Source organism: Macaca mulatta, chromosome X, assembly GCF_049350105.2.
Source record: "Macaca mulatta isolate MMU2019108-1 chromosome X, T2T-MMU8v2.0, whole genome shotgun sequence".
NCBI lineage: Eukaryota > Metazoa > Chordata > Mammalia > Primates > Cercopithecidae > Macaca > Macaca mulatta.
The window spans coordinates 57,133,361-57,149,023 of NC_133426.1; the positions used below are offsets into that span (position 1 = coordinate 57,133,361).

At 39.7% G+C, this 15,663-nt stretch overlaps 1 protein-coding gene across 4 annotated transcripts in view; it reads left to right on the plus strand.

Moving 5' to 3' along the window:
- Positions 1-15,663, plus strand: part of FAAH2 (fatty acid amide hydrolase 2) — a 198,471-nt gene that overhangs the window by 15,986 nt on the left and 166,822 nt on the right. For all 4 annotated transcript variants that reach the window (XM_077989153.1, XM_077989152.1, XM_001095907.5 and 1 more), the window contains exon 3: positions 9,285-9,421. In XM_077989153.1, coding sequence (XP_077845279.1) covers positions 9,285-9,421 — 137 coding nt within the window. The remainder of the gene's footprint in view (positions 1-9,284; positions 9,422-15,663) is intronic.

The window sequence follows — 15,663 nt, forward strand, 5'->3', positions numbered from 1 at the left end:
GGCTATCGGTTTGTCATAAATAGCTCTTATGATTTTGAGGTACGTTCCATCAATACCGAATTTATTGAGAGTTTTTAGCATGAAGGGCTGTTGAATTTTGTCAAAAGCCTTTTCTGCATCTATTGAGATAATCATGTGGTTCTTGTCTTTGGTTCTGTTTATGTGCTGGATTATGTTTATTGATTTGCGAATGTTGAACCAGCCTTGCATCCCAGGGATGAAGCCCACTTGATCGTGGTGGATAAGCTTTTTGATGTGCTGCTGGATCCGGTTTGCCAGTATTTTATTAAGGATTTTTGCATCGATGTTCATCAGGGATATTGGTCTAAAATTCTCTTTTTTTGTTGTGTCTCTGCCAGGCTTTGGTATCAGGATGATGTTGACCTCATAAAATGAGTTAGGGAGGATTCCCTCTTTTTCTATTGATTGGAATAGTTTCAGAAGGAATGGTACCAGCTCCTCCTTGTACCTCTGGTAGAATTCAGCGGTGAATCCATCTGGTCCTGGACTTTTTTTGGTTGGTAGGCTATTAATTATTGCCTCAATTTCAGAGCCTGCTATTGGTCTATTCAGGGATTCAATTCAAGTTCTTCCTGGTTTAGTCTTGGAAGAGTGTAAGTGTCCAGGAAATTATCCATTTCTTCTAGATTTTCCAGTTTATTTGCATAGAGGTGTTTATAGTATTCTCTGATGGTAGTTTGTATTTCTGTGGGGTCGGTGGTTATATCCCCTTTATCATTTTTTATTGCATCTCTTTGATTCTTCTCTCTTTTCTTCTTTATTAGTCTTGCTAGCGGTCTGTCAATTTTGTTGATCTTTTCAAAAAACCAACTCCTGGATTCATTGATTTTTTGGAGGGTTTTTTGTGTCTCTATCTCCTTCAGTTCTGCTCTGATCTTAGTTATTTCTTGCCTTCTGCTAGCTTTCGAATGTGTTTGCTCTTGCTTCTCTAGTTATTTTAATTGTGATGTGAAAGTGTCAATTTTAGATCTTTCCAGCTTTCTCTTGTGGGCATTTAGTGCTATAAGTTTCCCTCTACACACTGCTTTAAATGTGTCCCAGAGATTCTCGTATGTTGTATCTTTGTTCTCATTGGTTTCAAAGAACATCTTTATTTCTGCCTTCCTTTTGTTATGTACCCAGTAGTCATTCAGGAGCAGGTTGTTCAGTTTCCATGTAGTTGAGCTGTTTTGATTGAGTTTCTTAGTCCTGAGTTCTAGTTTGATTGCACTGTGGTCTGAGAGACAGTTTGTTATAATTTCTGTTCTTGTACATTTGCTGAGGAGTGCTTTACTTCCAATTATGTGGTCCATTTTGGAATAAGTGCGATGTGGTGCTGAGAAGAATGTATATTCTGTTGATTTGGGGTGGAGAGTTCTGTAGATGTCTATTAGGTCTGCTTGCTGCAGAGATGAGTTCAATTCCTGGATATCCCTGTTAACTTTCTGTCTCTTTGATCTGTCTAATGTTGACAGTGGAGTGTTGAAGTCTCCCATTATTATTGTATGGGAGTCTAAGTCTCTTTGTAAGTCTCTAAGGACTTGCTTTATGAATCTGGGTGCTCCTGTATTGGGTGCATATATATGTAGGATAGTTAGCTCTTCCTGTTGAATTGATCACTTTACCATTATGTAATGGCCTTCTTTGTCTCTTTTGATCTTTGATGGTTTAAAGTCTGTTTTATCAGAGACTAGTATTGCAACCCCTGCTTTTTTTTGTTCTCCATTTGCTTGGTAAATCTTCCTCCATCCCTTTATTTTGAGCCTATGTATGTCTCTGCATGTGAGATGGGTCTCCTGAATACAGCAGACTGATGGGTCTTGACTCTTTATCCAGTTTGCCAGTCTGTGTCTTTTAATTGAGCATTTAGTCCACTTACATTTAAGGGTAATATTGTTATGTGTGAACTTGATCCTGCCGTTATGATATTAACTGGTTATTTTGCTCGTTAGTTGACGCAGTTTCTTCCTAGCCTTGATGGTCTTTACATTTTGGCATGTTTATGCAGTGGTTGGTACCGGTTGTTCCTTTCCATGTTAGTGCTTCTTTCAGGGTCTCTTGTAAGGCAGGCCTGGTGGTGACAAAATCTCTAAGCATTTGCTTATCTGTAAAGGATTTTATTTCTCCTTCACTGATGAAACTTAGTTTGGCTGGATATGAAATTCTGGCTTGAAAATTCTTTTCTTTAATAATAAATAAAATAAATAAATAGATAAATAAATAAATAAAAGACTCCCCAAAAGAAAGCTAGAGAAAAAAAAATGAGTAAAATATAATTTCCAAAAAAAAAAAAAAAAAAAAAAAAGAATGTTGAATATTGGCCCCCACTCTCTTCTGGCTTGGAGAGTTTCTGCCAAGAGATCTGCTGTTAGTCTGATGAGCTTCCCTTTGTGGGTAACCCGACTTTTCTCTCTAGCTGCCCTTAAGATTTTTTCCTTCATTTCAACTTTGGTGAATCTGGCAATTATGTGTCTTGGAGTTGCTCTTCTCGAGGAGTATTATTGTGGCGTTCTCTGTATTTCCTGGATTTGAATCTTGGCCTGCCCTTCTAGGTTGGGGAAGTTCTCCTGGATGATATCCTGAAGAGTTTTTTCCAACTTGGTTCCATTTTCCCCCTCACTTTCAGGCACCCCAATCAGACGTAGATTTGGTCTTTTTACATCATCCCATACTTCTTGCAGGCTTTGTTCATTTCTTTTTCTTCTTTTTTCTTTTGGTTTCTCTTCTCGCTTCATTTCATTCATTTGATCCTCAATCGCTGATACTCTTTCTTCCAGTTGATCGAGTCGGTTAGTGAAGCTTGTTCATTTGTCACGTATTTCTCGTGTCATGCTTTTCATCTCTTTCATTTCGTTTATGACCTTCTCTGCATTAATTACTCTAGCTATCAATTCTTCCACTTTTTTTTCAAGATTTTTAGTTTCTTTGCGCTGGGTACGTAATTCCTCCTTTAGCTCTCAGAAATTTGATGGACTGAAGCCTTCTTCTCTCATCTCGTCAAAGTCATTCTCCGTCCAGCTTTGATCCGTTGCTGGCGATGAGCTGCGCTCCTTTGCCGGGGGAGATGCGCTCTTATTTTTTGAATTTCCAGCTTTTCTGCCCTGCTTTTTCCCCATCTTTGTGGTTTTATCTGCCTCTGGTCTTTGATGATGGTGACGTACTGATGGGGTTTTGGTGTGGGTGTCCTTCCTGTTTGATAGTTTTCCTTCTAACAGTCAGGACCCTCAGCTGTAGGTCTGTTGGAGATTGCTTGAGGTCCACTCCAGACCCTGTTTGCCTGGGTATCAGCAGCAGAGGCTGCAGAAGATAGAATATTGCTGAACAGCGAGTGTAACTGTCTGATTCTTGCTTTGGGAGCTTCGTCTCAGGGGTGTACCCAGCTGTGTGAGGTGTGAGGTGTCGGTTTGCACCTAGTGGTGGATGTCTCCCAGTTAGGCTACTCAGGGGTCAGGGACCCACTTGAGCAGGCAGTCTGTCCCTTCTCAGATCTCAACCTCTGTGTTGGGAGATCCACTGCTCTCTTCAAAACTGTCAGATAGAGTTTTTTGTGTCTGCAGAGGCGTCTGCTGCTTTTGTTGTTGTTTAGCTGTGCCCTGTCCCCAGACTTGGAGTCTACCGAGACAGGCAGCTTTCCTTGAGCTGCTGTGATCTCCACCCAGTTCGAGCTTCCCAGTGGCTTTGTTTACCTACTTAAGCCTCAGCAATGGCAGGCGCCCCTCCCCCTGCCTTGCTGCTGCCTTGTGGTTACAATGCAGACTGCTGTGCTAGCAATGATGGAGGCTCCGTGGGCGTGGGGCCCTCCCGGCCAGGTGTGGGATAAAATCTCCTGGTGTGTCCGTTTGCTTAAAGCACAGTATTGGGGTGGGAGTTACCGGATTTTCCTGGTGTTGTGTGTCTCAGTTCCCCTGGCTAGGAAAAGGGATTCCCTTCCCCCTTGCGCTTCCCAGGTGAGGCAATGCCTCACCCTGCTTCAGCTCTCGCTCGTCGGGCTGCAGCAGCTGACCAGCACCGATTGTCTGGCACTCCCTAGTGAGATGAACCCAGTACCTCAGTTGAAAATGCAGAAATCACCCGTCTTCTGTGTCCTTCGCACTGGGAGTTGGAGACTGGAGCTGTTCCTATTCGGCCATCTTGCTCCGCCCCAAACAGCTCAATTCCTATATATGTATCTACCTACTTGACACCTCTACTAGGAAGTCCCATGGGCACCAAAAGTCAAAATAATTAAAATCAACCTCATGAAATGGCATTACCATCTACCATAAGCCAGAAAAAGTGGAAAATAATTCATTCATTCCCCCACATTCTAATCTTCTATTTTATATGAAGTCTATCTTCTAAATATCTCTCTCAAGATCTCATCCCTAAATAACTCTACTATTCTCTATCTCAACAGATGTCTCTTTAGTCCCAATCACCATCATCTTTGCCTACTGCAGTAATCTTTATGTTTCTAGTTTTGCCCTCCCTTCCCCATACTTTTTATTTTGCAAAAGCCAAAGGATATCTGTAAATCACTAAAGAGATTATGCCCCTTTCATGCTTTAAACATTTCAATATCCGGGCTCCTTAGAACGCCACGTAAGGGCCCTTTGTAATCTGGCACACCTTAGTTTTTCAGCTTTATCTTGTGCCATTCTCCCACATGTAACTTCCTTTTTACTCCACTTGGGTATTTTTGCTATTCATCTGAAGGGTCCCTTCTAGTTCAGTCCAACTTTTTGAGTTATTTTCACCTCTTAATCACAGACTTTCTCCTTCAGCTGCTACCCCATCTGATATCTATCTCTCTGAGTACTCTTTTCCTCAGACAGGTTGCAGACAGGGACACTGTGTCTCAAAGTTTTCTTTCCTGATGTTTCCTAAACATAAGGCTACAGGACCTTTTGCCTTGGATGAGGCTCACATCCAGAGAAGCTTTCAGTAGCTAGCAGTCTTAGGTATGTGAGTGTTTTACTGAGGTTCCAAGTTTGTACCTATTGGAAATATTGGTCTTAGGTTCCCAATTCCTTCTGAATTGGCAACTGAAAGCTTTTTTATTTCCAGAAAGTGGGTAACCTCAATCTCACACCCTTCTGCTGTTTTTTGTGCAGCCAAGGTGTGAAGGATGGGATATAAGCAAAGCAAAAAGTGTCCTTTTCCCCAGGTAGACAGTATGTACCTGCAATGCCCCCAGAATGTGTAACACGTAGAGTGCTGGCCTTTGCTCTACAAATGGTAATGACACTATCTTGTAATTAGCTATAGACACACAGAAATGTTTATAGTTTCTAAATGGCTGTGCTTACAGTGATTCTTTTCATTGCTATAGAATTGTACTTTTACTGGCTTATGGGTGTAAAAAGGTAGTAGTGTGGCCAATAATCATAAAGATCCTCACAATTTTACAAATTATGAAGCATTTGAACAGCTAGATCCTGGGAAGGTCAGGGACTGATGTAACTCTGGACTCTCAAAAGTGGGAGATTTGTGGGCCTTCATTTTAGAGCCCTGCCATTAATGTGTTCTAACCAACCCCAGTCCTTCTTTCTTTTGGTTGAACCTCTAGGGAAAGAGATAATTTTATTTGTTTCACTCGGCTCAGGTGTCCAATATACCGAGACTAGCAGCATCTTGTGTGTATATACATATATATACACACACACATATTTTATATATATATATATATACACACACACAGTATATATATACACTACATATATATACTATATATATCTACTATATATATGTGTGTGTGTGTGTGTGTATATATATATATATATAGCCTTTGTACTCTGAGTACTGCTGGCCCACCAATAGGGATATATGCATGACAGTTAAGTTTTTATGACAGCAGAGTTTTTACCCCTATCGGTGGGGCAGTAGTACTCAGACAACAAAGGCTATACAAATAGTAATATCAGTGATGGTTAGCACTTGTGTGCTTACAGTGTTCTAGGTACTGTTGTAGTGCTTTACAAATGCAGTAATTAATTGAATAATATCAGCAATTCTATGAGGTAATTATGTTTAGCTCCATTATACAGATGAGGAAACTGAAATACAGAAAGGTTAAGTAATTTTCCACAGAAGACACAGTAAATAGTGGAGCTGAGATACAAGACTATGCATTCTCTCTCTAGATTAATATTGTTCAATAGAAATAAATTATGAGGCAATATGCAATTTTACATATTCTAGCAGCTGTATTTTAAAAAGGGAAAAGAAAAAGGTGGAATTCATTTTAATAGTACATATTATTTAGCTAAATATGTCAAAATACTTTAAACATACTGCATTAGCCACATTTTAAAAATATAATTTCAACTTTTATTTTAAATTCAAGGGGCACATGTGCAGGTTTGTTATATGAATCTATTGTGTGATACTGAGGTTTGGGATACAAATGATCCCATCACCCAGATAGTGAGCATAGTATCCAACAGTTTTTCAAAACTTTCCTTCGCTCACACCCTTCCCCATCTATTAGTCACCAGTGTCTATTGTTGCTATCTTTATGGTCATGAGTAGCCAGTATTTAGCTCCCACTGAGAAATGAGAACAATGTGATATTTGTTTTTTGTTCCTGTGTTAATTAGCTTAGGATAATGACTTCTGGGTGCATCCATGTTGCTGCAAAGGACATGATTTCATTCTTTCTATGGCTGTGTAGTATTCCGTGATGCATATACACCAAATTTTCTTTATCCAGTCCACCATTGATGGGCTTCTAGATTTATTCCATGTCTTTGCTATGGTGATAGCATAGTGATGAACATACAAATGCATGTGTCTTTTTGGTAAAACTATTTATTTTCTTTTGGGTATATACCCAGTAATGGGATTGCTGGGTCAAATGGTAGTTCTGTTTTAAGTTATTTGAGAAATCTTCAAACTGTTTTCCACTATGGCTGAACTAATTTACATTCCCATCAGCATTCTCTTTTCTCTGCAGCTTCAGCACTATCTGTTGTTTCTTTACTTTTTAATCATAGCGATTCTGACTGGTGTGAGAGGATATCTAATTGTGGTTTTTATTTGTATTTCTCTGATGATTAGTGATGATGAGCATTTTTTCATATATTTCTTGGCTGCTTGTCTATCTTCTTTGGAGAAGTGTCTGTTCATGTCTTTTGCCCACTTTTAAATGGGGTTATTTGTTTTTTGCTTGTTTAATTGTTTAAGTTCCTTATAGATTCTGGATCTTAGATCTCTGTTGGATGCATAGTTTGTAAATACTTTCTCCCATTCTGTAGGTTGTTTATGACATCACATGAGTGTCAGGATTAACTGACTGTACAATATTTAAAGTACTGCCCAATACCTGCCATATATCATTAATTGTTAAATATCATTATCATCATTATGCTGGCATGCTCTATAGCTCCTGTCTCCTCCATTTCTAGCATATTGTCATATACACATTACAGTAAAAAATCCTTCTTTTTAGGAACTTCCAACAGTTCTTTATATTCATTTTCCCAATGCATCCTCGCTACCGCCATGGTAGGTAGATATTATTGTCCCCAATTTACAACTGAAGCAACTAAAATCCAGTGAAATAAAAGAGCTTGCATAGTTCACAAAACTAGGAAATGAGAGTGCCTTAATTTTTATTCATCTTAAAAGCATAGACATTATCATATTCTTTTTTTATACTTTGTATATTTTTGAAGTAATAAACATAATTACTATTACTATTGAGCCCAAAGATATTTTATTAAAGTTATTTTAAGTCACATGAAAGGTTATGTAGAGGATTTTACATTTCATTTTCAAGAATTAATATTTGAGATACTGAGAAATTACACTGGAATTGCATACTTTAGTGATTGTATTACCACATACATTAAAACTGTGCTCTTTTGGACATATTGACTTGTTGTATTTCATTCTGGAAATTGCTGTAATTATGTCCGTTATAGAACATTTGCAAAAAACAACAAAAAATTACCTGTAATCATAGCACCAAAAGAGTAGTTATTCACTGTTAATGTTTTGCCTACGATTTTCACATGATTGAGGTTATACTAGGAATATACTGCTATAACCTTCCCTTTTCACTTACATTAAATGACATTACATTATAGGAATTTCCAAAGGGCAGTAAAACTTTTAGGAAACACCACTTTATTTTATTTTATTTTATTTTACTTTAAGTACTGGGGTACATGTGCAGGATGTGCATTTTTGTTACAAAGGTAAAGTTTTACAATAGTGGTTTTCTGCACCTATCAATCCATCACCTAAGTGTTAAGTCCAGCATGCATTAGCTATTTTTTCTGATGCTCTTGTCACCCCTGAGAGGCCCCAGTGTGAGTTGTTTCCCTCCCTGTGTCCATGTGTCCTCATTATTCAGCTCCCACTTATGAGTGAGAACATACAGTGTTTGGTTTTCTATTCCTGCATTAGTTTGCTGAGGATAATGGCTTCCAGCTCCATCCATGTCCCTGCAAAGAATATGATCTAATTTCTTTTTATGGCTGCATAGCATTCCATGGTGTAGATGTACCACATTTTCTTTATCCAGTCTATCATTTAGGGGAATTTGGGTTGATTCCATGTCTTTACTGTTGTGAATAGTGGTGCAATGAACATATATTTCCACGTATCTTTATAATGGAATGATTTATATTCCTTTGGGTATATACCCAATAATGGGATTGCTGGATCAAATGGAATTTCTGGTTCTAGGTCTTTGAAGAATTGTCACACTGTCTTTCACAATGGTTGAACTAATTTGCATTCTCACCAACAGTATAAAAGCATTCCTTTACCTCTGTAGCCTCGGCAGCATCTGTTGTTTCTTGATTTTTAATAATTGCCATTCTGACTGGTGCGAGATGGTATCTCATTTAGGTTTTTATTTGAATTTCTCTAATGATCAGTGATGTTGAGCTTTTTTTCATGATTGTTGGCTGCATAAATGACTTCTTTTGAGAAGTGTCTGTTTATGGCCTTTATGCAACACCACCTTTATTGGCCATACAGTTGTCTGTTGTAGATATCTATAATTATTTATTTGGAGACAGGGAGATTTTATGTGTTTTTCTAATATAAATAATGATGCAATGACCAGCTTTCTGTATGGATAATTCTTGCTAGGTTGGATTACTGTTCTTATGATGGATTCTTAAAAGGAGAATCACTGGCTCAAATGGTCAACTTTATAAGGCTCTTGACAAGTACATTAACTTTAATATGTTGATTACATATTAACATGTTGATATGGGTATTCTTTTAATAAAGTTGGTCAGATGACTTGTTTATGTAGTTAAAGTTTGCATTGTTTTATTTCTTCTTAGGTTTGAGGAAGCAATGAAGGAGGCTCATGCTGTAGATCAAAAGCTTGCAGAGAAGCAGGAAGATGAAGCCACCCTGGAAAATAAATGGCCCTTCCTTGGGGTTCCTTTGACAGTCAAGGAAGCTTTCCAGCTACAAGGTACTATTCTTTTATTTTTGGCTACAAGAGTTTAATTCACAAGTTGCTACATTTTCTAAACTTATAAACTAAAAAGGATGTTATAAAAGTGAAGGACTAATTCATGCTGCTTCCTCAGTTTTGAAATGAGAGGAAATATTCAGCAAGTTCCATTGGGAAAAATGATAATGGTCATCCTCTGTTAGCTCTGTATGGCATATGGGGGCACTATGCTCAGTATCCATTAATCCTCACAGCAAACTTATAAGAATAGTATTATTGATCTCATTTTTCAGATAAGACAATTGAGGCTCATGACCCTAGTTTGGCTAAAGCCAAACTTGGATTCTGATAAAGACCTGTGCTTTCTCTGTCATACAGTTCTTATTTTGTAACTTCCTGCTAGCCTCAAAAGTAAATGAAAATCCCAAATATTTGGAAAGTAAACGACATATTTTTAAATAACCCATAGGTCAAAGAAATGAATCACAAGGAAACATTTAAACTGAAAGAAAAAATATAATAATATAACAAAATTTATGGGATGTAACTAGGTTAATATTTAGAGGGAAATGTATGGCTTTCAGTGAATATATATTTAAAAAAAGATTTAAAATCAATAACTGAAACCTGGCCTTAAATGGCTCCTGCGAAAGGGGTCAGTGAGGGAACTGAGGCCTCACCTTCACCGGAAATCTCTGGGATCCTAGCTATAGGGGACCCCTTGTCGCCCATGGGTATATGAGCTGGCAGGAAGATCTGACGGAGAGGAGGCAGAGACAGGCCTTCAGAGGGCTTGGAGCCTGGAAGCTTTTGGTACTCTGGGCAGCTCCAGCTGAGAGTAGCCATAGGCACCAATCCCCAGGGCTTCCCATTCCTCCGAGGAGGTGCAGGCCAGGTGACCTCTGACCCAAGAGAGAGCAGAGCCAGCTTCTTCACGGGACTGAGGTGCATCTGCTCTGCAAGCTTTACTGCCTGTCAGCCTCTCCCAGCATCCATGCCTAGCTGCTTTGCAGGAGCAGGTGCACATAACAGCCCTTGCAGCCCAGCCTCAGTGTATTGATGCACCTGAGTACTTTCCTAGCTAGCCTGGAGCATATTGGATCCCCTAGCACAGGCAGAACCGAACCCCAGCTAAGGGACAGTTATGTGCACCCAGAGCTATAGCATGATACTTGAGAGTAAGGAGCAGAGATCTGTGGACAGTAATGAAGTTGGAGAGGAGTTCCCAACCCCAGAACACTGAGAGGTGAGAGATGCATGGGTTCCTGGGCCAGATGAGACTCCACAGGGTGGGTCCATAGAGTGTGGCATATCTCTCTGCTGCAACCCCTGCCCGAGAAGGCTGGTGGTACAGAATAGCTAACAAAAGAAATGCCAGTGCAGCACCACTGATCACAGGGGGCACTCCCAAATCCCAGGAGCAGATCTGGTGAGGGAGGTGCTATCTCTTTCTGCTCTCCCAACTCAATAGCATGCCCACATGCTAAAGGAAATACAAAAGAGCTGCACAGCTTGGTATTAACCTAGCTACTGGCCATTACTCTTAAACGCTTCATCTACTGGATTGCAGCCCAAACTACAACACCAGTCAGTCATCCGGCTAATATATACACCTGTGAAACCAAGTGCAAGAATTCAAACACACATAAAGATCCTACAGAAGCCAGGTGCAGTGGCTCATGCCTGTAATCCCAGCACTTTGGGGGGCTGAGGGGGGTGGATCACCTGAGGTCAGGAGTTTGAGACCAGCCTGGCCAACATGATGAAACCACGTCTCTACTAAAATTACAAAAAAAAAAAAAAAATTAGGTGGGCATGGTGGCAAACGTCTGTAGTCCCAGCTACTCGGGAGGCTGAGGCAGGAGAAACACTTGAACCCAGGAGGTGGAAGTTGCAGTGATCTGTGCCATTGCAGTCCAGCCTGGGCAAGAAGCGCAAAACTCCATACAAAAAAAAAAAAAAAAAAAAAATCCTATACAGAACACTGGCCTTCTGAAAGGATCCACAAACATAGCCAACGAACTATACTGAACTTACACCACAGTTACAGAAATACCAATCCTCAAATATTAGAATAAATCAGTGCAAGAACTCTGGAAATCCAAAAAGCCAAGTGTCCCTATTGACCTCAAAATAAGTCCAATAGCTCCGCAGAAATGGTTTTTAACCAGTCTGAAATGACTGAGATGGCACAGTCTTCAGGATGTGGGTGTCAATGAAACTTACTGAGATTCAGGAGAAAGTTGAAATTCAATCCAAGGAATCCAAAGAATCCAGTAAAATGACCCAAGAGATGGGAGACAAAATGGACATTTTAGGAAACAACAAAACAGAGCTTCTAGAACTTAAAGACTCACTACGAGAATTTCATAATACAATTGGAAGTATTAACAGCAGAATAGACCAAGCTGAGGAAAGAATCCCAGAGCTTGAATACTGTTTTCACAGATCACCTTAGTCAGACAAAAATAAAGAAAAAGAAATTATAAAATTAAAGAAAACTCCAAGAAATATGGAATAATATAAGAAAACCAAGCCTATGACTCATCAGCATTCTCAAGAGAGAAGGAGAGAGAATAATCAATTGGAAAATATATCTGAGGTGAAGAAGTTGACACCAGTCTTGGTGAAGAGGTTGACATGCAAATCAAAGTGGTACAGATAATGGTGGCCACATACTATGTAAGATGACCATTCCCAAGGAACATAGTAATCAGATTCATCAAGGTCAATGCAAAAATAAATAAATAAATAAATAAATCTTAAAGGCAGCTAGAGAGAAGGGTTAAGTCACATGCAGAGAGAACTCCATCAGGCAAGCAGTAGATCTGTCAGCAGAAACCTTAACAATGAGAAGTTATTAGGGGTCTATTTTCAGCATCACTAAAGACAAGAAATTCCAGCCAAAAATTTCATATCCTCACAAATAAACTTCATAAATGAAGGAGAAATAAAATTCTTCTCAGACACGAAAATGCTGAGAGAATATTTTTCAACTAGACCAACCTTACATGAAGCCCTTACATGGATTCAAAAGAATGACACCGGCTGTCACAGAAACACTCAAGCTGATAGCTTGCATGCACTATAAAACAACTATGCAATCAAGTCTATATAACAAACAGCTAATAGCATGACTTGAATAAAATCACACGTATTTGAATGTAAATGAGCTACATGCCCCAGTTAAAATAGAGTGTCAGGCTGGATGAAAAAACAAGACCCAACCATCTGTTTTCTCTAAGAGGCCCATCTCACATGTAATGGTACCCACATGCTCAAAGTGAAAGGATGTAGGAAGATCTATCATGCAAACAGGAAACAAGAGCAGGAGTTGCTATTCTTTTTATCAGATAAAACAGATCTTAAACCAACAACAATCAGGAAATTCAAAGAAGGGCATTATATAATGATAAAGGTTTTAATTCAACGAGAAGACTGAACCATCTTAAATATGTATGCACCCAACATTGGAGTGCTCAGATTCACAGAAAAATCTTCATGACCTAAGAAAAATCTTAGACAGCTACAAAATAATAGTAGCAGATTTCAAAACCCCACTGATAGTGTTAGACAGATCATCAAGGCAGAAAACTAACAAAAGAAACTCAGGACTTTACCTCAACACTTGACCAATTGTACTTAATAGACATCTACAAAATACTCCACCCAAAAACCATGGAATATACATTCAACTCATCTGTACATGGAGCATACTCTACATGGTCAGTCAGACTTCAAGTCTCAATAAATTAAAATATTAAATCTTACCATGCACACTCTTGGACCAGAGTGAAATAAAAATAGAAATCAATATCAAGATCTCCCAAAACTACACAAATACATGGATATTAAACAATTTTCTCATGAAAAACTCCTAGGTGGACATTGAAATTAAGGCATAAATCAATGACAGTGATTAATAACTCTTAGGTGAACATCAAAATTAAGGCAGAAATAAAAGAAAACAAAAATAACTCTAAAATTAATGAAAATAGTGACACATCTTACCAAAGTCATTAAGGTGCCACTCAAGCATTGTTACCAGGAAAGTTTATAGAACTAAATCCTTCTTCAAGAAGTTGGAAAGATCTCAAATTAACAATATAACATCACACCAAGGGGAGCTATAATAATAAGAAAAAATCAATTCCAAAGCCAGCAGAAGAAAAGAAATAACTAAAATTAAAGAAGTTAGTAAAATATAGATGTAAAATTCTATACAAAAGATAAATGAAATTAAGAGTTTGTTTTTCAAAAATAAGTTAGACTGAGGGGGTGTGAGCAAGATGGCCGAATAAGAACAGCTCCAGCCTCCAGCTCCCAGTGCGAGTGACACAGAAGACAGGTGATTTCTGCATTTTCAACTAGGGTACTAGGTTCATCTCACTGGGGAGTGCCGGACAATTGGTGCTGGTCAGCTAGTGCAGCCCGACCAGCGAGAGCTGAAGCAGGGCGAGGCATCTCCTCACCTGGGAAGCTCAAGGGAGAAGGGAATCCATTTAGAAACTGAGACACACAACACCTGGGAAATCAGGTAACTCCCACCCTAATACTGCGCTTTACCAAGGGTCTTAGCAAACGGCACATCAGGAAATTATATCCCACACCTGGCCGGGAGGGTCCCATGCCCATGGAGCCTCCCTCATTGCAAGCACAGCAGTCTGAGATCTAACCGCAAGTCAGCAGCGAGGCTGGGGGAGGGATGCCTGCCATTGCTGAGACTTAAGTAGGTAAACAAAGCCTCTGGGAAGTTCGAACTGGGTGGAGCCCACAGCAGCTCAAAGAGGCCTGCCTGTCTCTGTAGACTCCACCTCTGGGGGCAGTCTGCCTGCTCAAGTGGGTCCCTGACCCCGAGTAGCCTAACTGGGGGACATCCCCCACAAGGTGCAGACTGACACCTCACACCTCAATGGCGGGGTACGCCACTGAGATGAAGCTTCCAGAGCAAGAATCAGACAGCAGCACTCACTGTTCAGCAATATTCTATCTTCTGCAGCCTCTGCTGCTGATACCCAGGCAATCAGGGTCTGGAGAGGACCTCAAGCAATCTCCAACACACCTACAGCTAAGGGTCCTGACTGTTAGAAGGAAAACTAACAAACAGAAAGGACACCCACATCAAAAGCCCATCAGTACATCACCAGCATCAAAGACAAAAAGCAGATAAAACCAGAAAGATGGGGAAAAAGCAGGTCAGAAAATCTGGGAGTTCAAAAAATTCAAAAAATCAGAGCGCATGTCCCCCTCCAAAGGAATGCAGCTCATCACCAGCAATGGATCAAAACTGGACGGAGAATGACTTTGATGAGTTGAGAGAAGACGGCTTCAGTTGATCAAACTTCTCAGAGCTAAAGGAGGAACTACGTACCCAAGGCAAAGAAACTAAAAATCTTGAAAAAAGAACAGAAGAATGGATAACTAGAATAATCAATGCAGAGAAGGCCACAAACGAACAGACAGAGATAAAAACCATGACATGAGAAATACATGACAAATGCACAAGCTTCAGTAACCGACTCGATCAACTGGAAGAAAGAGTATCAATGATTGAAGATCAAATGAATGAAATGAAGTGAGAAGAGAAGTCTAGAGGAAAAAAAGGAATAAGAAATGAACAAAGCCTCCAAGAAATATGGGATTATGTGAAAAGACCAAATCTACATCTGATTGGTCTGCCTGAAAGTGAGGGGGAAAATGGAACCAAATTGGAAAACACTCTTCAGGATATCATCCAGGAGAACTTCCCCAACCTAGTAAGGCAGGCCAACATTCAAATTCAGGAAATACAAAGAATGGCACAAAGATACTCCTCGAGAAGAGCAACTCCAAGACACATAATTGTCAGATTCACCAAAGTTGAAATGAAGGAAAAACTGTTAAGGGCAGCCAGAGAGAAAGGTCGGGTTACCCACAAAGGGAAGCCCATCAGACTGACAGCAGATCTCTCGGCAGAAACTCTCCAAGCCAGAAGAGAGTGGGGGCCAATATTCAACATTCTTAAAGAAAAGAATTTTCAAGCCAGAATTTCATATCCAGCCAAACTAAGTTTCATCAGTGAAGGAGAAATAAAATCCTTTACAGACAAGCAAATGCTTAGAGATTTTGTCACCACCAGGCCTGCCCTACAAGAGATCCTGAAGGAAGCACTAAACATGGAAAGGAACAACCGGTACCAGCCATTGCAAAAACATGCCAAAATGCAAAGACCATCGATACTAGGAAGAAACTGCATCAACTAATGAGCAAAATAACCAGCT